Source organism: Spinacia oleracea, chromosome 3 (genome assembly GCF_020520425.1).
Source record: "Spinacia oleracea cultivar Varoflay chromosome 3, BTI_SOV_V1, whole genome shotgun sequence".
Classification (NCBI taxonomy): Eukaryota; Viridiplantae; Streptophyta; class Magnoliopsida; order Caryophyllales; family Amaranthaceae; genus Spinacia; species Spinacia oleracea.
In genome coordinates, this window is record NC_079489.1 from 16874485 (window position 1) to 16898713 (window position 24229).

General features: G+C 34.7%; 2 protein-coding genes across 2 annotated transcripts; one reads left to right on the forward strand and one right to left on the reverse strand.

Moving 5' to 3' along the window:
- The first annotated feature begins 531 nt into the window (after positions 1–531).
- On the forward strand, positions 532–10645 carry LOC110805827 (lysine--tRNA ligase). The gene is made up of 17 exons (XM_022011437.2): positions 532–794; positions 886–964; positions 1299–1364; positions 1483–1648; positions 1743–1836; positions 1987–2072; positions 2478–2593; positions 2677–2739; positions 5610–5735; positions 6371–6653; positions 6726–6822; positions 6918–7074; positions 7551–7694; positions 7788–7856; positions 7940–8083; positions 8273–8333; positions 10314–10645. The coding sequence occupies exons 1-17, from the start codon at positions 532–534 to the stop codon at positions 10331–10333; spliced, it is 2034 nt and encodes a 677-aa protein (XP_021867129.2). The 3' UTR covers positions 10334–10645.
- Positions 10646–20634: 9989 nt separating this feature from the next.
- LOC110805823 (zinc transporter 1-like) lies at positions 20635–23045 on the reverse strand. Its single transcript, XM_022011434.2, has 3 exons — positions 22222–23045; positions 21219–21368; positions 20635–21048 (listed from the first exon to the last, which is right to left on the reverse strand). Exons 1-3 carry the CDS (start codon positions 22840–22842, stop codon positions 20743–20745), a joined length of 1077 nt encoding a protein of 358 aa, XP_021867126.1. The 5' UTR covers positions 22843–23045; the 3' UTR covers positions 20635–20742.
- Between the last annotated feature and the right edge of the window lie 1184 nt (positions 23046–24229).

The window sequence follows — 24229 nt, forward strand, 5'->3', positions numbered from 1 at the left end:
TACTTTAAAAAGTTATAAAAATAGTTAAGGGTGTAAATAAAGTAGGGAGCAGACAGACAGGTGAACGCGTAGGAGAATATGGGGTGGGTATCATGAGTTCATATCCACCAACTACCCACAACCCATGGCAAGTATACTTTCGATATCCATACCCGCCCACTATCAGCCAAAGTCATGTCCATACCCACACCCATTCCCCTACCCATATTCGTTTATACCCACGACCATCTATACTCTTTAGGCAAGTCATACAACTAAACACAATCGACTTGTCAATAAACAATGTCAAACAAAGTCAACCAATTTTTTTTTTGCTTGGTCACCAAGTAATACTTCTTAATTACCTTTAGTTTTTTATGACTAACTTCATTACAAGTCCTTTTTTAACTTAAAACCTTTTGAATGTAACTTTCATTTTCAATTATAATTAAAAAAAACCCTTAAAAAAAATTAGGGGTCAAAGACTAAATTAAAATTTCCAAAAATTGGGCCAATATAATTTCAACATACACCATACTACTTTCTTCCCCCATGAATATCGTCATCAAACATTTCATAAAGCCCAAACTAAAACCCCTAACCCCATTTTTTCTCTCTCACTCTCCCACTCTCTCCGCCGTCCTTCTGCGTCGACTTATTCCTCAACCGCCACCTTCTTTTTCCTTCCTCCGCCACCTCTCCTCTTCTTCTCCGCCGTCAAACATGGCGAATCCCGCCGACGACGCTACCAAGTCCGTCGCCAATTTGTCAATGGATTCCAATCCTAATCCGGAATCCGAAACTCTCAGCAAGAAGTAAGTTCAGATTGAGTTGGTCACTTTTTTATTTTAGGTTTGTTGTACTTGCAATTTCGTAGATTTAGTTTCTTCTTCTTCCTGGAATTAGTGCGCAGAAGAAGCAAGCGAAGAACAAGCAGAAAGAAGAAGAGCGTCGCCGTAAGGAGGAAGAGAAGGCTGCTAAGCAGGTATTTGTGAAATTGGGGCTATTTTCTGTTAATGAGTATACATTTATCTTGAATTATTATCCAAAATTTTGTTTTTCGGAAAATTTCCATTGATTTTATGTAAATTATCACTTATATGGACATTTTCAGTTCATTTTTGTCATTGTAACTAAATTTGGCCGAATTATAATCCAAAAATTTGCTGATGTGAAGTTCTGTATGGATTTTATGTAGTACTTCGTATATGCGTTGGGAATGAATTGCTTATTCAAACTTTTATTTGCCTTTTTTGGTTTTAATGAATTGTTTTAAATACACGGAAGAACAATTTTATGGCGTTTTTTTTCCCTTGTAGGCTGCAATGCCAAGCACTCAAGGTCAGAAGTCTCAAGTAGCTGATGATGAGGACATGGACCCAACTGTATGTTTGCCTTACTTTTACAGGCTTTGATGATTAGTTCGTGGTTGTTATTAGATTAATTTCCTAAATAGAGTTGTTTGTTGATTTATTGAATCTGTGGGTTTTTAAATTCTGGCAGCAATACTTTGAGAATAGGGTGAAATCGCTGGATGCACAGAAGGCGGCTGGAATCAATCCCTACCCACATAAGTTCTCTGTTACACTGAGTGTAGCTGGATATATTGAGAAGTATGGTGTTTTGGGCAATGGGGAACATCTTGAGGATGTGCAAGTATCATTAGCTGGTAGGGAAGGCTTGAGTTTTATGTTTCTTTGGTGCAATTTTGGAGGGTTGTGATTAGCAATATTGATAACGTATGTAATGCTTTGTTTTTTAAGGGAGAATCATGAACAAGCGTGAATCCTCTTCGAAGCTTTTATTTTATGATTTGCATGGCGATGGTTTCAAAGTCCAAGTGATGACTGATGCCAAGTACTCCATCTGATCACCCCATTTCTTCTTTCTTATAATGCATTTATTGTTCTTAATATTTGTATGGTGGTGTTTCCCGGCGGGGAGGGGGTCTGGGGCATTATGCTAAAGGAGCATACCTGTTTACATTGGTAATTTATATTTTTATAGGATCTCTGAGCTTGGCGATGCTGAGTTTTTGAAGTTCCATTCTTCTGTGAAGCGTGGTGATATTGTTGGTGTAACTGGATTCCCAGGTTTGTGTTTTAGGACTTGTGATTTTGGCTGAACTTTCTAGATTTGTCTAGACTACATTTTTGAAAATACTCAACTTTCTGTGTTGTTTCATTGAGCTTTTACATTGCGTGTGATACTATTAGCTGGAATCTTTTGAAACACATAGTTTTTGTAAAACTTCCCAATGTTGTAAGGAACTAAGAAAAAATAAATGTTTCAGTTGCAACTTTTAGTCCATTGCTTTTAGAGAAGCATGGGAAGGTGCAAATGTCAGTTTACTTAATACTTTCAACAAGTGTTGTAGTGTGTAGAAATGTTTCTTTTCTAGAGTCAGCTTTAGAGGTTACCAACATAGTGTTACCTTACATATCTGAGCTGTCATCTTGCCACCTTTCTTCATGTTGACGCGTCTTCTTTGAATCCAGGGAAATCGAAGAGAGGGGAGCTAAGTATTTTTCCCAAGTCTTTTGTCGTTTTGTCTCATTGCCTACATATGCTGCCAAGGCAGAAGGCTGCTGCTGCTGCTTCAGAGAATGCCCATGTAAAGATACTTGGATTTCCCCCCTTGTTTGAGCATGCCTCTTTAGCTTTCTAGCTCTAATTATTACTTGTAATTTATTTCAGAAAGGTGAAGTTTGGGTCCCAGGAAGTACAAGAAATCCTGATTTGTACATCTTGAAGGATCAGGTATTGGTCTCTTTGTGAAATTGGAAATTTGAATGTCCTTCTTGCTTACTTCATCCCATTAGCTTTCTAGCTCCTTTGTAGCTTCATTTCACTGAGCTATGGCCTTCTGCTTTAAACAATTTCCTATTCCAAGAAGTCATCATTTCCTAGCTGGTCCTTGGCACTGCATTCACGCCGGATTATTATATTTTGTATGTGTTTTACCGTGTTGTAGTGTTCAGTGTTGGTTGAAACACCCAAAGGTTATTGCTAATGTGTTGTAGTGAAATGATATGCTGGTTCAGAATTTACAATAGAATCGTGAAGCTTTATCTTGATGAGTTACACATTATTTTATGCTATATATAGCTGTATTTAGAATATTTTCAATCCCTGCTATCCTGTCTAGTTTGTTATCGTCATTGGTATTGTTTGTGGCATTCTACTTTTTCTCAATGACTATGGTCTTTCCGTTGGTGGAGTATTTAAGTACTGATAGTTTAGTAGGAACACTTGACAAGAGGGGGGGTGAATTGGGTAAGTTTCTTGCGGAATTCAAACAATAAAGAGACTGAGAACAATAAGTGAAGAAAGATATAAAATTGAGGAACCTTCTTGATCCTAATCAAGAAGAACCTCACAATTCTTTTGTATTAATGCAATAACTCTATTACAAATACACTCTTTAACTCGAGTTCCTCTCGAACACGAGTTCCCCACAGCAATCCCCTTCGATTACTGTGCTACTCTTTCTCACTCTGACTCAACTCTAAGTCTCTCCTTTTCTCTTTGACTTAACTCTAAGTCGCTCCTTTTCTCTTTGACTTAACTCTAAGTCACTCAAGGATCACTCAACCCTTAAACCCAAAATAAAATATGATAGATAAACTCTAGTACATAATAAAGCTTATAGCAATAAGGAACTCAAGGGACACTCTTTTGAAAACTGATTCTCTTTTAAAACGTTTAAGCTCTTAAGATATATTTTGCAAAGATCAGTTGTGTGTTTTGAAAAGCAAAAACTCTTCTCCTTTTATAGAGGAGTTTTACATAAGGTAAAGTACCCATGTTCCCCTCAACTACCCATTAACTGTTACTGCTCAGTAACATGGGCATAGTTGGAGAGAAACAGTGGAGACCAAATCAAAACACTAATTGCACGTTTAAACAGAAATACGTGGGAGAGTTTCAAGGATCATGAAAAATATTTTGCTTGAGAAACAAGGAGAATGAAATCAGAATCCTATGTTCACATTTATTAATTAAATTCATTTTATTTATTAAAAAGATTTTCCAAGTTAAATCTCTTTTATAATTACAGTTAATATATTTCAATTAAAACGTACCAAAATACTTATGTCCCTTTCATTCCAAATTACGTATAAACATTATTAAATACTTACATAAATCCTTAACATAATCTCATATGTTGTAGTCTTCATGTTGCACCTTTAGAAGCTTCACTCGAAGTCTTCACAGTTTGTTCCTTCTCTGGAACATCGAGGATCCACATAATATATGAGGATCTCGCCTTAGGAACTCGCCTAAGGATCTCGCCTTTGTAAACTTGCTTAATGATTACTTCTTCAATGTAGTGTCTGACATGGATCAATTACTTGCTTATATTCCACGTTGCTTAGTTTATCCAACTCAGGATCTCCTTAACTTAGCCTTATCCCTCTAAGGATCTCGGAACCTATTATGCTACATAACTTAATCAATAGTCAGGAGTTTGCTTTGTCATCATCAAAACTTTAGGGTCAACAAGTACATTATCATTTCTTGTAGGTCAACCTGAAAACATTCTTACTTTATAGTATTAAGGTTTCTGAACCATTTTAATGCGGATGTTGGGGGAAGGTGCTGAGGGCCTGCATTTTGTAATGTCAGATACCATAAACGTGTGAAAACACAACTATAAGATGCTGCAACGGCCTTCCCTGTTACGGATATGTACATTTGTGACCCGTAGTTGAAATTTACTCGAAGCCCTCCCGATTGCTTACTGTTATATTGAATAACAAATATAACTAAAATAAAACCCAAATCGTTTAACTGCTTTTTCCTTTACTAGATGTCCATTCTGTTTGGCTTTATCTGCTAGCTGTTTCTTCTTTTCTCATCTATGGTTGTTGTTAACTATTGTGCTTCTTATCGAGTCTGCATGTATGGAATGGATGGCTTTTTCAAATACTCCTATTGCTTCGTTAGAGAAATAGTGGACTAGCTTTATGGGGAAGAGGAAAGTTGAGAGAAACTATAGTAAGGGTAGATATATCTTGTCAGAGAGAAGGGTGAGGAGAGGGGGATTACTCAAGAATGAGGATTATTGTGCGCGGTTTTCTCAAGAATGATTATTTGTTGTCTGTTTTATTTGAAAGGTATAGATTTTTTTTTCTTTTAATTTGAATAGATCGATGTATTTTTGATAAAATAAATTTGATATTTTTGTTAATAAATATATATTCAAAAACCGTGTCTGACTTGATTTTGTGTAGACACAATGGATGTCAACACAAGAATTATTATTTCAGATACGGATAGGTTTTGAGTGAGTCCTGACAGTGACTATTGTGTTTGGAATTGCACAAGATGCCAAACCATTAGTAATGTGTTCTATAGCAATTTTATGATCCACAAAGATCGAGGTTGTGTAAATGACAGAACATTCTAATGTCTGAGGTTCTCTCCATAGAGATGCTTAGTGATTATGGCTAGTTAAGGTTTACATGTTTGAAATGCTTAGTGTGGTTACTCTGTATGGCATGGTGTTTGAACATTGTTTTGTTTCTTTCTCAGTTTTTCAGATTTGTTCGTGGAAAAGGTTGATTGGCTTCTTGTTTTCCGTTTAACCATTGTTGATATCGTATTTGTTCTCTTACTGTTTGTAGGAAACCCGTTATCGTCAGAGATACTTGGATTTGATGGTGAATACTGAGGTCAGAGAGATATTCAGGACGCGATCAAAGATTGTTCAATATATAAGGAGGTTTCTGGACAACCAAGGTTTCCTAGAGGTAACGCTCTTTGTTCCCCTCAGTTCGTGCTTTCCCTTCCCTTCTGAAAAGGATATGGAGAATCTCTCTATCCTTATTTGTAAGTTGTTAGAATGTTAGATCTGATTTAGAATTCGTTCGTTAGTTGGTTGCTATAAGTAACCCTTGTTTGGTACTCCGTATTAGACACTGCCCCCTTCATTGTGGTATACTCACTAGAATATTTGCAAAATTGGTTCTGCTTGTTTATTGTCATCATATGTGATATTGCATGTAAAAGTATGCAGCTGTTGGACCCTTCAACCCAGAAACCCTCTCTTTCGTTGAGAAGCAGTCAACTGTGTACGATGCAAAATCAATTATTTATTGGGGTCATTGTGTCTCATTTGTAATTTGCTTGTTAGTGGGTGGCTTCCAGTAACTCCTGTTTTCTACTAAAACCACCTTCCTTCATTATGGTATCTCCCTAGAATATTGATTCAAAGTTGGTGGAGAATCTATTAAAATTCATCTTCTGCTTAGTTTATTGTCATCAATAATGTGGAGTTACATGTGAAACTATGAGGCTAAATGATCCTTTAACCCTAAAGTCCTTTTTTCTTTAAGAACCAATCGGTTGTTCATGATGCAAAATCAATTTCTTTCCTTCTCTTTAGGTGGAAACCCCTATGATGAATATGATTCCTGGTGGTGCCGCTGCACGCCCGTTTGTGACTTATCACAATGACCTGAATATGAAGCTGTATATGCGTATTGCGCCTGAACTTTATCTGAAAGAGCTAGTTGTTGGTGGATTGGACCGTGTCTATGAAATTGGAAAGCTGTTTAGGAATGAGGGTATTGACCTGACACATAACCCTGAGTTTACAACGTGCGAGTTTTACATGGCATTTGCTGATTATAATGATCTGATGGAGATGACTGAAACGTTGTTGAGTGGTAAGCAACTTTGTTATACATATTTGGATGGATTATTTTATTTCATTGGCATAAAAATTAGTGTTCCAACAGGGATGGTGAAGGAATTGACTGGGGGCTATGTCATTAAGTTCCACGCAAATGGGCTGGATAAGGAGGCAATTGAGATTGATTTCACTCCACCTTACAGGTTTGTGCCTCTGTGATCATATATGTATTTAGCGTCTTCTTTAAATTTGTTGGGTATTGCATGTATTAACACCCATCAAATCTCTGAACTTGCAGGAGGATTGACATGATAGAGGAATTAGAGAAAATGGCAAATCTGTCCATACCCAAGGATTTAGCTAGCGAGGAAACTAATAAATATTTAATAGATGCATGTGCAAAGTATGATGTGAAGTGCCCAGCTCCTCAGACAACAACTCGTTTATTGGATAAAGTGAGTTTATATTTTTCCTGTATGATGATCTGCATGTGATAATATTACTGCCTTTATATCTTCATTGCCCCAATCTTAAATTTTCCTTGAACTTGAGTTGGTGACTGCAAATCTGTCGGCATGTGAGTTTGTTCTGTCAAGTGTTTCTAATACATTGATGTGTTCACTTGGAATTCAATAATTTGAGTCTGATTAGTGGTGAAGACAAGATGACAACATTTAGGTTACCTGGAGTTTATGTTGGGCTTACTATAGAAAGTTGATACGGAAGAAAACAGGATATTTGATAAAGATACTTTTTATGTCAATAAAAGCGCGGCTAGGAGCTCACAAAAACTCACGTGCAGCATGTTTGATTAGGAACTAAACTTGTGCAAGCTCTTTCCCCTTCTTGACCCTCTTTCCAGTTCCGTTCCTAACTAGTTATACACCCTCAATTTCTGTTTGAAACTTATACTGTTGTATATTGTTTGCAGCTGGTGGGACACTTCTTGGAGGAAACTTGTGTAAATCCAGCCTTTATCATAAACCATCCAGAGCTAATGAGTCCATTAGCTAAGTGGCACAGGTCAAAGCCCGGGTTGACTGAACGTTTTGAGTTGTTTGTGAACAAGCATGAGGTATGTGGCTGACCCTTTCTTTTTTCCTTTTCAATTAGCCTTGTTCATATTTATATTAATTGATTTATATTTGTTTGTTGATCGACTACTCAGCTTTGTAACGCGTACACTGAATTAAATGACCCTATAGTACAGCGCCAGAGGTTTGCTGAACAACTGAAGGTGCTGAAAGCTTGCTCTTGATAACTGAATTTTTATTGTCTCAATCTTCTGGATTGTTTTCAAAATCTCTTCTGTTTTTTCAGGATCGACAATCTGGTGATGATGAAGCTATGGCTTTGGACGAGACATTTTGTACAGCTCTTGAGTATGGGTTACCCCCTACTGGCGGATGGGGTATGGGTATTGATCGACTTACAATGATGCTGACAGATTCCCAAAATATAAAGGTTCATTTCTTGTTCCCTCAAAATATGTGCACATCTCTGTCTGCATGTGGGAGTAGGTGCATGCTAACTAATTGCTAATTAGTCCTCTAGTCATCAACTTCATGTGTCATTTACAATTGATGACTGCCTATTGGGATATAAATGGCAAGTGTCAAGTTTTTAGGTCTGATTACTTGTGTGCATGTACAGGAGGTTCTGCTCTTCCCAGCCATGAAGCCTCAGGATGAGCCATCAGCTATACCAGCTAAAGGTACTGACTTTTTTTTTTAATTTAAATGTTTCTCTAGTTACACATGGTTTGTCGGTAGATGGCATGCATTTCTATCCGCAGGGGGGAGGGGGCTGCAACATATTTCAGTCTGGTCTCTATTGTAATGCGAGACTGGACTAAATTGTCAAAATATAAAGTTTATAGGGGAGAGACAGATTGTTTTTAATTATCAAATTGCTGTTTGCTAAAAGGTGTTTTTCTTCTTTGGGACTTCAACCTGCTTACGTAATTTTATTAGAAGAATCCTTGACAAGTCCGAAATTCTAATTGTCTTTATTTTTAAACAAAGCTAAGTATTAGTAAACAGCAACTGTGAATCATGTACAATCTAGATAGGCATTACGTTGTACTACCTCCGTTCCTGAAAGTTCTTTACGCCTTGGACTAACTTTGACTGTAAATTCTCACTACTATATATTTCAAAACGTTATCATGTAAGATCTTGTTAGATTGGTCTCCGTATTATTTTCAGAATATCAACTTTTTATAATTTTTTTCACATACGAAATTGGATATATTAGTGGTTAAATATTGCATTAGAGTCCGTGCAAATAGTAAGCGTAAAGAACATTAAGGAACGGAGGTAGTAGATTCTAAGTTGCATTCAAAATATTAGATAACTAAGTGGATATACAATATTAACATTGGTTTAATAAGCTATATTTGGCATAGGACTTTCTATTGAGATTTGGTAGTCGGGTGGGGGGTAAGTGAAAAAGAGAACTTTTGTCAGTAACAGGATAAAATTAAAAAGGTTGCTGATGGAGGAAAACTTGTGGTTAGAACTTGTGCCTGGAAACACTACAAGTGACAAGGAGAAATTTGTGACATGTGAGGTGAAACGGAATGTAATAGGGAGAGGAGTTGAGGAACCAAAAAGTGTGCTGATGATGATTTACTAAATTGCATTGAATGCTTGCAAATCCAGTGTATGCTTTCTTTTGTTTATTAAGTTGAGAAAAGATAGATGACTTCCAAAACTGCGTTTTAGTTTTAGAACTTCAAATTTCGCCGGATTAGATATACCTAAACCCTTAATGTTTGCCCCAAGTCACCAAAGGGCATGCTTGGATTGAGGGTAATGCATTAAGGGGTAATAAAAGTCAAACTAAAAAAAATAAGGTAATCGAAGGTGATGATGAGGGGATAAAGTGGCGGCAAAGAGAATAAACTAGTATCGGTAAAAAGAAAAAGAAAGGGGTAATACCGTAATAGTTAACCACCATCCCACTAGGGTGATTATTACCCTCATTTGGGCGGGAATAGCTTTTTTCTTCCTCCCTTCTCACAACACGTCAACACCACCACTTCTCATTCATAATACCACAACATCACCCTCCTTGCAATCATCTCAATCCACATTCTTTATTAAGATGGTTGATTTTTATTTTACCCTCCTAACCTATTGCACCCAATCTAGGCATGCCCTGGCATGCTTGGATGGAGGGTAATGCATTAAGGGTTTAATAAAAGTCAAACTAAAAAAAAATAAGGTAATTGAAGGTGATGATGAGGGGATGAAGTGGTGGCAAAGAGAACAAGCTAGTGTTGGCAAGAAGAAAATTAAAGGAAAGTGGGAATAAATACCCTCATTATGGGGGAAATAGTTACCCACTTCACTAGGGTGAATGGGTGATTATTATCCTCATTTTTGGGATAATAACTCCCCCTTCCTCTCTTCTCCTCACAACACCACCACTACCACAACTTCTCATCACAATACCACCACACCATCCTCCTTGCAATCACCTCAATTCACCTTCATTGTGCTTTTATTGAGGTGGTTTGACTTTTATTACCCCCCATTACACCCAATCTTCCCTAAGTCTCACAATAACGCGGGCTGCTTTTATCTATAATTCAGAGTATGTTTTTGGTAGTGCAATCTCTGTCACAATTTACATTTGCTGACTGCTCTATTTCCTCATCTAAAGTCATCCAAATTTTGGAATTTTGCAGCTGCAGCTGAAGCACACTGATGTTTACACCACTAGCAAATGTTGCGTGATGACTTGTGCTTGGTGATTGAGTCGTAAATCATTTATCAACACCACTCCGTTTTTGTTACTCTCTTGGAATAGTGTGGTTCATCATTTTCTAACAAAAATCAGCGATTCTAATTATTAACTGCATATGATTAGAATTTTACGATACCTGCTTTTTTTTTCCTTTGCCTGCATGCATATTATATTTTCATTAGCTAGACTGGTGCTTGTTTTTAAAGCTAGATGATCTACGCATGAAGACGTTTGAGACAAAAGTTTTCAATAACTGATAATCTTATTAACAAATGTCTTCCTTTTCGCAAAAAACCGCTACCAAAACTGGGTATTTGAACGTTTTTTACTTGCACAATTTGCAATCTAGAAGGGCTAAGATGTAAAATGATAACAATATCAATTTTTTATAGAATTATTTCATATTATACCATATTATTATTTAGTTGCAATATTGGTCACTTTAATTGCATACCAATGTACAACTTGGCCGCTTTGATAAATCTCTTTCAAAAGGTCTTGTTGGACTTGAAATTAGTTGGGCCCGTTAGGCCTTTTAGCTTCATGAAGCAATTTTGTGGGCCAGTGTAGATAAATAGGTACTTTGTTAACCCTAAATTACAAGAAATACTTTTCAGGTTTCTTTTTCTTCCTATTCAACGCGAGTATTAATTACTCTTTTATCCTATTTGGTGCCATCACATTATTTTCTATGTTTAACAAACATTTTTTAAATTTCAAAATTAGTTACAAAATTTTATTTTTTATTGGTTGGTTTCTAACGACTTACTATGCAGCGCCCTAATAACTCGATAAATATGGCTGTTTTAATTATATACATTAGATATATTGATATTAGATTAGATAAGATTTATTCCTTCAAAATTACGAAAAGTTATTCCAATGTACAATAAATTTATATAAGATCTTATTAAGGTGTAATTTACGATGTAGTTTACATTGTATATAGGGTTGTCAGATATCAACCCGAACTATTGAACCCGTTGTGTTAATCCGAATCGTTAAGAACTCAAACCGTTAAATAACCCGTTAGTTGGAACCCGAAAACTAAACGAACCGATAACTTTCAACCCGAACCGTCTCGAAAATAGTAAACCGACTAAGACATGATACCCTATAACAAACCGCTATGCGTCAACCCTAACCGTTTCTACCCGAATCGAATGGACCTAAAAATCGTTAATGACCTGATTTATTTCAACCCGAACCGTTTCATCCCGGGAAAAATTCGTTCACATCCCGAATTATTTCAATTCGAACTGTTTCAACCCGGACTGTATACAACTAGAACTGTTTCAACCCAGACCGTTTACAACTCAGACTGTTTAGAACTTGAATCGTTTATAACCCGTGATCCGTTTACAACCCGTTTAATTCAAACCGTTTATAGCCCACAATATCAAATAAGACACTAACATGAGTGTTTCTAGGTTTGATTTTGCAGGTGCTCCATTAGAAAAAGTATTAGGGTTATTAACCCCTTTCTGATTACTTACACGAAATGACAATTGATTTGAATTAGGAAAAAATTGGCTACTATTGATATTGTTATTGTTGTAGCCGAAATGAGAGATAATTAATTATTAAAAAATAAATTAAAAAAACAAAAAAATTATATAAAATTATTACCAAAGGGTTGTGTGATATGTGTTTGTTGAATTTTGATGATTGTTTGCGTCTTGGGTAGAAAATTTTATGTGAATATTATTTGATTTTGCCTTTTTAGAAATTCGAAACTGGAATTAATCTGGTTTTGTGACGTGGGTTTGTGGAATGTTAGATGTTTGATGGATTTTAATCTGGTTGATTGTTCAGTGACAAATTATTATTATTATTATTATTATTATTATTATTATTTATTTGTTTTTTTTATATTATTATTGTTATAATAATAATAATAATATTTATTATTATTATTATTATTATTATTATTATTATTATTATTGCGAAAGTAATAATGTATAACCATGTAATTGACTAATTGTGTAGCTGTGTAAAATTTATGTTTTAAATTATTATCATTCAAGAAATAAATCACTGGTGTTTCGTGCTCGTTGATTGTCTTATGATATAATTTGTTTGATTCATGTTCAATTAACTAATTCTTAATCATAATACTCATTTTTAAATATAATGACGAAATTTGTTCTATTCAAGATTATTTAACTCGTAAGTAATCAAATTATATGGCATCTTTTACCTTTCACTTTGCTTTAATAATGTAGATATTATAATATAAACGTATTGAAAATTGTGATTTTAAGAATAACCCGACCTTGTTTGTAATTTGTATCTGAATTGATCTGACTAAACATGAATCCGACCCGATTACAATCCGTCTAAACCCGTCAACAAACCGAACCGAATTGACCCATCTGACCCGACCTGTAGGAACTCGTACCACCTAACCCGAATTCGAACCGAACCGTAAAATTTTCAACCCGACCCGAACCGAACCGATAGCAAAATGAACCGGTTTCAACCCAAACCGATGAACCCGAACCGAAACCGAATCGATGACCCGATTTAACACCCCTGATTGTATATGATAGTTTCCTATTAGTTGTCCTATTGAGACACAATCTATCACTTAGCTTACATTGTTTAGGATAGTTTGCTATTGGTTGTAGACCTTGTAGTTTATATTGATTATTACTTCTCCTTTGTACGTCATATATATTTTGTCATCAATGATAATACACAACAAGTCTTTCCGTTCAGTAATATCTCAAACAAAATCACATGCATCTTTCTCCCCTAGATATCAGGTTTCTTGTTCTTCCTATCCAACTTGAGTTTTGTTTTATCTTCCTGCAATTTTGTGATTTTGCAAGTTCTATATTATTTCTTATTTTTTTTTATGCAAGCTAGGACTATTTCATTAAACTAAATTTTTTATTTTTTATTTTTAATTTTTATAATTATTTCGTGCCCTATTAACTAAATATTCAAGGTCCTAATACTGTAAAAAAAAGTCCAAATACTTTCACGTTCCATTCGACCGAAAGCTCAGGGCTTCCACATGATGAATTGATGATACGATCTATAATACATACAATATAATTATTATTCACATAGGCTATATCGCATAATCTCATCTTTTTTCTACAGACTTTTGTGAACGTATTGAGCAGTCAGCCCCGTTGATGAGGGTGTGCAAGGTGCCCCCTTGCACAGGGGCCTCACACCTGGTACCCAATTAGAGACCCAATTAGAGGGCCCAAAATGCCAACTAACTCCTTTAAATTTGGTTAATATTTAGATGTTCAATCTCATTAACTATTAACTCATTCACATTAATTGTTGGCAATTGTAAAGGTTGAAGTTAATTAATAATTATTCTCATTGTTCTAAGATATATGTCAACCTTCTCCTAATAATACATTATATTGTCCGACTGTTTTTGCAAGATTGAAGAAACAACCCTTCTTTATTGCACCCTATAGTTAATCAAGACAAAACTAATTAAACATATACGGTTTAATAAAATGACTTAAAATGAAAGGTTAAAACAATAACACTATTTATAATGTACTTAATGAATCTTAATTTCATAATTTTTTTTAATAATTCAAAATTAATCATCCTTCACTCACTGAGGTATATTATAGAGTTATACTAGTTTAGGGCCCGTACAACGCACGGCTACTACTAAAACAATTTATTATTTTAATAGTAATTAAAAGACTTGTGATATTAGTAAAACATGAAAGTAAAAGGATATATGAAAAAGTATAAATTCAAAGTTGTGTAAAAAAAAATATTCAAAGGAACTAAATTTGCATATTCCTATACAAAGTTAAAAATTATAGTCGTTTACTTGTATGTAGAACGATCTAACAACGTTAACCAAACCCGAATGACTCAAGACTAATTTTCGAAAAGACCCGAGCATAACCGAGTTAGTCAAATACAACATGTTTTGAATTGAGTAAAATCTTGATAAATAAACTTATATGTTAGTCTACTTGCCATGTGTTATTATTTTAATTAACATTCTTACTTACCAGTTACCATGTATTATACTATTAATAGTAGACTAACATTAGAAGTTCATTTATCAATATTTTTTATATTTCTTATCAGATTGTAATAATACATAAATAAAATTATATTATAAAGGAAAAAATAATATTGATTTAGCTTTCCTCCAATAATATATTATTGAGTACACATCTATGGTAATTAAAATATATTTTTGTTTTAGTTTCCTAACAAAACGTAATGTAATTTATTTATTTTAAAGTAAAAAAAAATATTTTGGCGGGAAAAAAGCGCATCAAGAAATGACACGTGTAATTCCTGGTGTCCCTTTTAGTATATAGTAATAGATTTTTAACATACTCGTTTAAATTTATTAATCTAATATGCATATTTAAAATACTACTCCCTCCATTCCTTTTTGTTGTTCCCATTTCCTTTTTTGGCATTTCTTTTTGTTGTTCCCCTACTGAATCTTTATTATTTTTGGCCATAGTTTTTTTACCAATTTACCCTAAGATTCCCCACTATTTACCAAAAAACCTTAAGATTCTACCCTTTTTCCACCCTCTTTTTCCCCACCACCCTTATTTAATTAATTTCCCATCCCCCATAACCCCACCCCACTACCGTCACTTTCACTCTCTCTCACCTCTCTGATTTCACTCTCTCTCACCTCTCTCACCTGCAGATTTTTATTTTTTTTATTATCATCCGAGCAAAAATTGAATTGGGTTCCTAGGAGAATATGAATTCTTCCTCGCTGATTTCACTCTCTCTCACCTCCGATTTCACTCTCTCTCACCTCACTGATTTCTCTCTCTCTCTTCAACCTCCTTTCATTTTTCTCTCTCTCCTCCTTCCTTCTCTGTTTCGATTGCTGATACCCTCAAGAACATCAAAGATGTTCTTCATTTTCATATTCCTCCTCTCACTTTTCTCTCTCTCCTCCTTCCTCTCTCACTTTTCTCTCTCCTCGTTCAATATCGCCGCCACCACCACCACAACTCCGCCACCGCCACCACCACCCGAAAAAGCTGTAGAATACGTATTATGGTTTTAGATGGTGAAATTCGACCACGAAAACCCTAGATCTAGAGTTTTCATGGTCGAATTTGACCTCTAAATCCTCAAAATCGTGAAATTGAGATCAATTGGGTATTTATTTATTTTTGTATTCACGTTTCAAATTTTTAGGGTTTTTTTTTTTTGCGAACTTATGACGAATTTCTGGGTTGTTTTTTTGGTTGATTTTGGTCGAGTTTTTGGTTTAATTTTTGTCGAATTTTTGGTTGATTTTGGACGAACTTTTTGCCGAAATTTTTGTCGAATTTCGGGTTGAATGTTCTCGAATTTTGGTTTGATTTTGGTCGATTTTTTGGGGTTTATTTTGGTCTAAATTTGGGTTGAATTATCTCGATTTTCTTGTCTAATTTTTGGGTTGATTTTGGTTGAACTTTCTCGAATTTCTGGGTTTAATTTTGGTTGAATTTGTTCGATTTGGGTTTAATTTCTGGGTTTAATTTCTGGGTTTAATTTTCTGGGTTTAATTTTCTGGGTTTAATTTTCTGGGTTGAATTTCTGGGTTGAATTTGTTCGATTTGGGTTGAATTTTCCTGATTTTCTGGGTTGAATATGTTCGTATTTATGGGTTGAATTGTGCTCGAATTTGTTCACGAATTTGTGAGTTATTGAAGTCTAAATTTCTGGGTTTTTGTTGGATTTTCTTATTTTTTGGTTATATTTTAAATCGAATTTTCTGGTTCGATTTAGTGGTTCGATTTAGAGTTGTTCTAATTTTGTTCTTTTTCTGGTTCGATTTTAATCTGATTATTTTGTTAATGAAATATCTCTCATTTATCTTATTTATTTAATATTTTCTCTCTCCTTCCTTTATTTTAAATATATAATCTCTTACACACAATCATTATTCTTACACCCAATCATTACTCTTATCCCAATACAAACAAAGATTCAATTTTCTTAAAAACCCCCCAACATTCTTTATGGGAACAACATAAAGGAATGGAGGGAGTAATATGGTAATTTGATCAAAATATTGAGTGCTATATTTTCTATTATTAATATAGCTATTTGACTAACATTAGAATAATTATTATTATTACGCCGTAGCTATTATTGTTATGATTTATAAACTTAATTTTGTTTCCATACATAAATAGTTAATAAAAAAAGGTAAAGAATAAAAATAAAATAAAATAGATACACTTTTTTGGGAAAGTAGTTTTTGGCGGGAAAAAATCGCACCAGGAATTGATACGTGTCATTCGTGGTGTCTCTTTTAGTATATAGTAATAGATTTATTAAATTGAAAATAATTAATTCAATTACAGGGCCCAATTTACATCTTTAGCATAGGGCCTTCAAAAAGTCTAAGATGGCCCTGTGAGCAGTTGAGGAATCTCGAGAGGGTTTTGATTTTGAAGCTTCAAACTTGATGAAGAATATGAAATCAAGTCGTTCCGTTTTTGAAGAAATCCCATCTCCAATTCTATGGGATATATTTTCAAGACTCCCAAGTCCCAACTAAAGCATGCTTGAATTGTAGTCTTGTTTGCAAAGACTGGTATAATATCATCAAAAGTCCTGAAAAGTTGACGAGTCAGGTAATCTTATCATCAATTCGGATGCTATGCTAAGATTCAAGTTCGAAATGGAAATCCCTTTTCACAAATTGTATGTGGTAAACGAATGCGAAGGGCTAATCTGTATGAAATCTGCGGAGAATGAATCTTAGCATAGCATATATTTAATCTCAAGCAAACTCGTAAACCATATAATTATTCCGTGGCGAGTTTTGGGTTCGGTAGCTGCCCTGTGACACACCAGTTCAAAGTCCTGAGAATCATCAAGATAAACAACGAAGGTGATTATGTGGCTGAAATACAAACAGTTGGGACTAATATTTGGACAAGTATTGGTAAATCTCCAGCACTATTGCAAATGTGGAAGAATAGTGTAGCTTATATCCATGGATCACTTCACCAGTACATGGGCTCTTATAAGGAAAGATGTATATGGTCATTCAATTTTGGAAACGAACAGTTTTTGAAAATCCCGATTCCTGACCGAATTATGAACGAATCGTATATAGACTTGTGTGTGTACGATTCTCATCTTTGTATGAGTTGTGTGTCTGAACGGGGGCCGCATGATGTATTTGATGTATGGGTTATGAAGGAATATGGTAAAGAAATTCACAAATTCTTATTTACACGGGGTGTACGATAAATATTGTACACCTAAGTTAAAATTAACGTAAAATACTTAAAAGTTACCCTTATATACGTAAAAGTTATCTATTTTTTTACTGATAAATTTTTTCATTTTAATAAAAAAGCATTTCTTCAAAATCACTAAGAATGTATAAAATCTATCATTTATCCAAGTTAGAGAAAACTAGGTAAAAGTTATGTTGGTGTACAATAAATTTATTATACACTTTGTGCATGCAGGACCTTTTGAAAGAAATTTGTGTTACGAGGATATTGTCCGAAACAAGTGTGTGCTGGGTTTCATCCGCTTCCTCTATTGCAAATGGATAATGGTAAAATCTTGGTATTTTCTTCTCGTGCTTTTAAGGGTCTTGTATTATATGACATGGAAACCAAATAATGGAAACAAGCACGCGTTTCTGGGATTCGTGATCGATCTTAGAGTGATGGGGTGCAGTCCCAGGTTTTCAAAGTTTCAACTTTGAATGATATCACAAGTCACGGACTCACGGTTAATTTATTGTTGGTGTTCTTTAATTTTTAATTTTGCAAAAAATATGATTTATTGAGGGATGATTTTACAATAGCCACAATAAAATAGTAGCCACCATAACTCATTAAATCTTAGCCCTTAAATAAAAGTGGACTATTCTTATCCATTGATTTTGCTGACTTTTAATTTATTTTTAACCATTTCATAATGAAATTATAATAAATTTTCGAACAAACTTTATACTAAAAAATAACATTCAAAATTAAAAATTTAAAACCGTCTCATCTACAACTATTGTCTGATCTTTCGAAAACAATTTCTGCAACAAAACAATCAAATTCGAATCCAGAAGTATTTGAAGTGGCCACTTTGAGCAACGGTTTCGATGACTAAGACCTTTAATCCACTCGCAAGTTTCGTTTTTATTTTCACAAACTTGCAGAATCGGTTTATGTTAAATATCAAATTACTTTGCTAAGTTTTGATGAGTTAAAAAACAGAACTGCAAATTACAAGTTTGATAATGAATTAATGGATATCCCTTTCCCTTCTTTTCTTTAGATAATTATAATTTGCAGGTCTCTGTTACGACTTGCCATTAAAACAAAACTTCTTTGTTCCAATTTCAAATTTTGTATTTCCTCGGAGAAGTAAATTTTCGAATTTTAATCAAATTAAATAATCTGAGATGGTTTTAATGTTAAAATAAGATGATTAGAAATATAATCATGTTTTCATTTATGTACTTTTTCGTCGAATTTTAATGGCTGAGCGGTTGGAAAATAGGAGAAGGGGCTAAGAAAGAGAAAACACCAGAAAATGAACGTGGAATAAAAACCAGGATTTTTTTTGTCAATTTTTAAAATAAACTATAAAGTTAACTGAATCAATGACCCAGATCGTTCAACAGTAATGAAGAGCTAAGATTTAGTTAATTGTAGTGTCTACCGTTTTGTTGTAGCCATTGAAAAACCTTCCTTTTTTGAGATAAGTTTAAGTAGAATTTCATCAACGTCTTATTCGCGCCGTTTTCGTGGATTGCTTGTTCTTGCTGTTTTCGTGGTTGCTATTTTCTGTTGCTTGACTTATATGGGCTTTGTTTTCTTTACTTTATTTTTGTTACTTATTAGATTGGACCAGAAAATCAGATTAAATCCGATCATATCAGACCAGAAAAAGCAAATAACACTCCCATACTGTTATAAATGAAGGACCTTTTAGGCTTGAATGTTGATTTGTATGACAATTTGATGTTTGAATAATGAGAAGAAATAATTAAAGAAATTAAAAATACACACAAAGATTTAAGGTGGTTCACTCTTCAATGAGCTACATCCACCATGGGGGAGGGTTTGGAGCTTGTATTACTCTTCAATGGAGAAAGGATTACAAAGAGGAATTCTCAAAGGTGAAGAAGAGAGAATTCTATGTATGCTTAGATCTAGGGTTTCAACCTCACTTGTGTTTCTTTCTCTTGATTCTGAAAATCTCATTACATTTGGTATTTATAGTGTTAGACATCAAACCAATCTAAGGGACAAGAAAAGGCCACGTCGATTGTACCGTGCGGAGAAGAAAACAGATTACCCGCAGAGTTCGGTCGAACCTTCAAAGGGTTCGGCCGAACCAGGTCAGGTTCGGCCGAACTTACCAAAAAGTTCGGACGAACCTCCAAAAAACATAGTTCCTGATTCTCTTCAGGTTCGGCCGAACATTCTAAGAGTTCGGCCGAACTTTCCCAAAGTTCGGCCGAACCTCCAAAATCACAGCTACTGACTTCAGGTTCGGCCGAACCACCTAATAGTTCGGCCGAACTTCCAGTAGGTTCGGCCGAACTTCCAGTAGGTTCGGCCGAACTTCCCCTGCTGCATGACAACTTCTCGTAAAACAGTCATAACTCCCTCATTTCTCATCCAAAATGAGCTTATGACTAGGCGTTGGAAAGCTATTGAGCCAAGCTTTCACCTCCAACTTGAATCAACTCAATCTAATGAGTAGATCATGAGATATGTCCATTTGAAGTCATACCTTCCACTATAACACCCTAACATCATTTAAGGAAGATTCGAGGCACACATAACACATACAACATTCAAATTACACCAAACTAGACAACAAATTAGAAAATCGGACCATATTAGGTGAAGACGGAAGAGAATTAGAGAACAAGGCCTTAATTAGAAAAGCTGTCAAGGAAAATACATTAAGAGGGGTAATCTTAGTTTCAGTAGAATGCTATGATTCGATATAGTCATGTCTAAAGTTAACAATGGAGTAATTTGCTTGAAAGATTATTATCATTGCGTTTGATACAGTGGAACTTTTTTTTTGTAAGACTAATCTAATAATATACTTACAATATCCCATGCAAGCAGTGGCGGATCCAGTGTATGGGAAGTGGGGTCACTTGGCCAAAATATTTTGCATAATTTTAGTTAATTTTTGACTAATTCATTTTAAAAAGTACCTAATTTAGTTAATTTTTCATTAATTTTGTAATAGTGACCCCACTTAGTACTATTTCTAGATCCGCCACTGCATGCAAGCATTAATCTTCCAACGTTTTATAATTTTTTTTAACAATTTTTTGGAAGTAACAAGTAGGAAAGCAAGCAATAAGAGAGTAGTTCACTATTTCTTAGCTTAAAAGAAAAAGAAAATCAAGCCCAGATAGCCAATATAGCCATAAAACCAGCACCAAGAAGCAAGGTAAGATTTGCTCCAAAGAAAAGCTTAGTATTGTTTTGCACCTTAGGGCTCATAAAGTCTTGAGCTAGTAGATCAACAAGCGCCATGTAAATCAAGATTCCTGCTGCGACTGAGTTCAACAAGCCTTGAACAATCAGAGCGGTTGGGCTACTATCATTATAAATACTATTTATTCCAATTCCAACTGCTATTCCAACTGGAGTTGTGAGGGAGAAGAATACTGACATGCACAATGTAGAAGATGACTTGAAAGCTGCCTGCATATATATATATTTACCAAAGTACGTAGTAATCAAAGTATTAGTACGAGTTTAAATGTGACACTTTATTTATTTGCTTGATTAACAACCAACTTTAATTCATCTCAAACAAAACCAGCTTAATTATGCACAAATAATTAATTTAAGAGGGGTCGATTGAAACAAACCTGTACAATGCATCCGCCAAGTCCAACACCCTCGAAGAACTGATGGAAGCACAAAGCGGCCATGAGAGGCTTGATTGTATCAAGGCTTTGAGAAGTACCCATTGATATCCCTATAATCACTGAATGAACCACAATACCCATCTCCAAGACCTAAAAAATCATAGTACGCAATATCATTATTGATGCACATCTCATAGTACTATGAGTATTGAGTAATACGGAGTATATCATACGTAGTACTTAATTGTATAATTTAGTACTAGCTCATAATGTATTAAAAATGTGTTTTTTATGTGGTTAAAACGTGGGCATTTAGTGAGTCTACGACACAATCATGGGACAGAGCATTCAAATCAAAGTTCCATAGAATAAGATGATACTCCCTCCGAATCTAAATGTTTTTCCCATTTTCCTTTAACACATATGCCAATCCACATTTTACATCGTTAATATCTCTACTTGCGTATTATTAAAAAATTAAATTTTTTATATTGTCAAAGTACTCATTGAGACGAATCAAACAAGACTTCACATTACTATGTTTTTTCTTATATATTGAAAATAACTCATAAGATTTTCTTCCATTATGAATAGTGTCAAGATTCTAAATGGGAAAAACATTTAGATTCGGAGGGAGTATAATTTTAAATAATTGTTTCTTAACGCTTAACTAGTTTATCAGCAAAATAAATTAATTAGTTTAATAGATTACAAATTCTTGTAAAAGACGGTCTGACCACGTGTCAAGTTACTCAATTAACATACTACGAAATTAATTATGTTTATGTTTTACATAATATTATCATTATGAGTAAAATAAAAAAAATTGATGATACGAAAATAAAAAAAAAAATACTAACATAATTTTAGGAAAGAAAACTTAGGTGGACCGTGTAGATAGGAGAAAAGGAGATTAAAGATAACAGAGAAACAACACCAAACCCTAAATCTACCCTAACCCTAATTCCAAAAATAGTTGGTCTAATTACGCCGAACATGTTACCTGTGATGTAACTTTGTATCTGATACGATCCAACTCATTCAAACCCTCAGGGGTAGCTCCAGGACCTGGACCATGGGCATGTCCATGGGTAGCATGTGTATGAAGGTGGATATGTCCGGTATGGTCACCACTCATCTCTTCATCAATCATAGGCAAAGTATCCTTCTTCCCACCAAAGTGTACCCTACGATAGTAACCGGTGGCAAAGGAATCAATCATCAAACTTCCTAGGGCACCCACCATGGCGAAAAGCCCCATAAAGGGAAACTTTCCCCAAGGATTTTCATCAAGGCAAGGGTTTGTGAGGTCTTCGTAGGCATCAGGTAGAATGTGAATAAACCCAGTTGACAAAATCACCCCTGCTGCGAAAGTTTTTACTAGAAAAAATAAATTACTATTCGGGTTTAGGGCGGGGAAATTCTTCCCCGCGAGAGGAAGGGAAACTCCTAGGGCACTTGCTGCCAGAATGGCGGCAATTGCCCCGAGTTTATATTTTAGGGTAAGTTTAGTATCATCATGTGTTGAATTTTCGTGATCGCAATTGCAATCACCTACCACCAAGGATGATGACAAGAGGAGAACGAGAGTGATAAGAATTAGATAGTTTAATACTTGCGCCATGTTTAATTTACATATGCAATTGAATCTTTGGTTAATGAATATATATAAATATAGGAGTTAAATTAGGTTGTGTTTTTTGCATCTAATAAATAAATTAGGTTGTGTTTTAGCGACACTTTGGTGTTATGATAGCAACATGGTTAATTAATTCAAAGACTAACCCAAGTAGATTAGCCAATAGGAGAACAAATGTAGATGGTGCGAGAAAGTCAAGGTTGAATTAGTGTCGCAATAATGTCGTCATATGTTTTTTTTCTGATTAACATGTGAAATTTGATCCAGCCAAAACAACATGGTGAATAAATCATAATGAAAAAACATACTCGTATAATCCAATCAGCTCCTATCTTGGGTAGAGGCTCGATCTTTTGTAGGGATGCTAATATCCAACGGATGATCTAATAACTCGGTCACCCGTTATAATCAAGGGGATGAAAACCCGAATTATATATATGGATGAAAAACGGGCGATGGATGCGGGTCGGATATGGGAGAGGTTTTTTATCCATCATCCGATCCGTCATCCATTTATTTTATCTCAAATTGTGTATAAGTTAAAATTATAAAAAATTGATATTTAAAAAATATATATCCATATGAATGTAACATGACCCTATATGACTACAATTTTCTTACATACAGATCACAAAAATGGCCAAAGTCGTAGTGTGAATAGTGTAAAACACAAGATGCTGCGATATTCACTGAACGGAGGAAGTATATTATTTATATTTATATTTTAAAAATAAAAGGTGTTGTTATATCAATTATGTATTAAATTTATTGTTCGTTAAAAAAATTTGTTTTATTATGCGTGAATAAATGCGGGATGAGAATTAATTATATGTTTCGGAAGGTGGGACCGGATACTAGTGGTAACTCTGAGTATGTTTGTATTAGTTCTTTCCCTCAAAGTATTACTACTTTGGCGGAAATCGACTTGATTTAATAAAATGTCCGATCTATCTTCCCCTAAAAAAATATGTTGTAATTGGGAAAACTAAAAGTTTGAGGTTGTAATTGGAAAACTAAAAGTTTAAGATTATAATTGGGAAAACTAAAAGTTTGACGTTGTAACCCGTAAAGACTAAAAAATTTTTGGGTGTATTTGACAAATTTTCCCAAAAATAATAATAAAAAGGTCAAAAAGTCAACCAATTACCCCTTAAGTTTCTTCTCCATAATGTAGGTTTGTTAATATTAAACTGCTAATAACTTGAAAAAAGATGACAAAATCCCTTGTTTCTCTCCATTTTAATTCATAACCCTAGCCTGCTCAAATGGCGGGTCAAGCCAGGCCTAGGCATAAAAAATCAGCTCGCTATGTCGGGCCGGGCCGAGCCAAGATTCAGGTCAAGAATTTGTGCCAAACCCGCTATTTTCGGGC

Bases quoted from the DNA above. Each gene is read 5' to 3' on its own strand.
- LOC110805827 (XM_022011437.2), top strand. From the start codon at position 532: ATGAATATCGTCATCAAACATTTCATAAAGCCCAAACTAAAACCCCTA. The intron at 1,649-1,742 runs GTAGGGAAGGCT...TTGTTTTTTAAG, and splicing joins TGTGCAAGTATCATTAGCTG to GGAGAATCATGAACAAGCGT. The intron at 7,857-7,939 runs GTGCTGAAAGCT...CTGTTTTTTCAG, and splicing joins GGTTTGCTGAACAACTGAAG to GATCGACAATCTGGTGATGA.
- LOC110805823 (XM_022011434.2), bottom strand. From the start codon at position 22,842: ATGGCGCAAGTATTAAACTATCTAATTCTTATCACTCTCGTTCTCCTC. The intron at 21,369-22,221 runs GTAACATGTTCG...ATGATTTTTTAG, and splicing joins GATACAAAGTTACATCACAG to GTCTTGGAGATGGGTATTGT. The intron at 21,049-21,218 runs GTTTGTTTCAAT...ATATATATGCAG, and splicing joins TTGGCGGATGCATTGTACAG to GCAGCTTTCAAGTCATCTTC.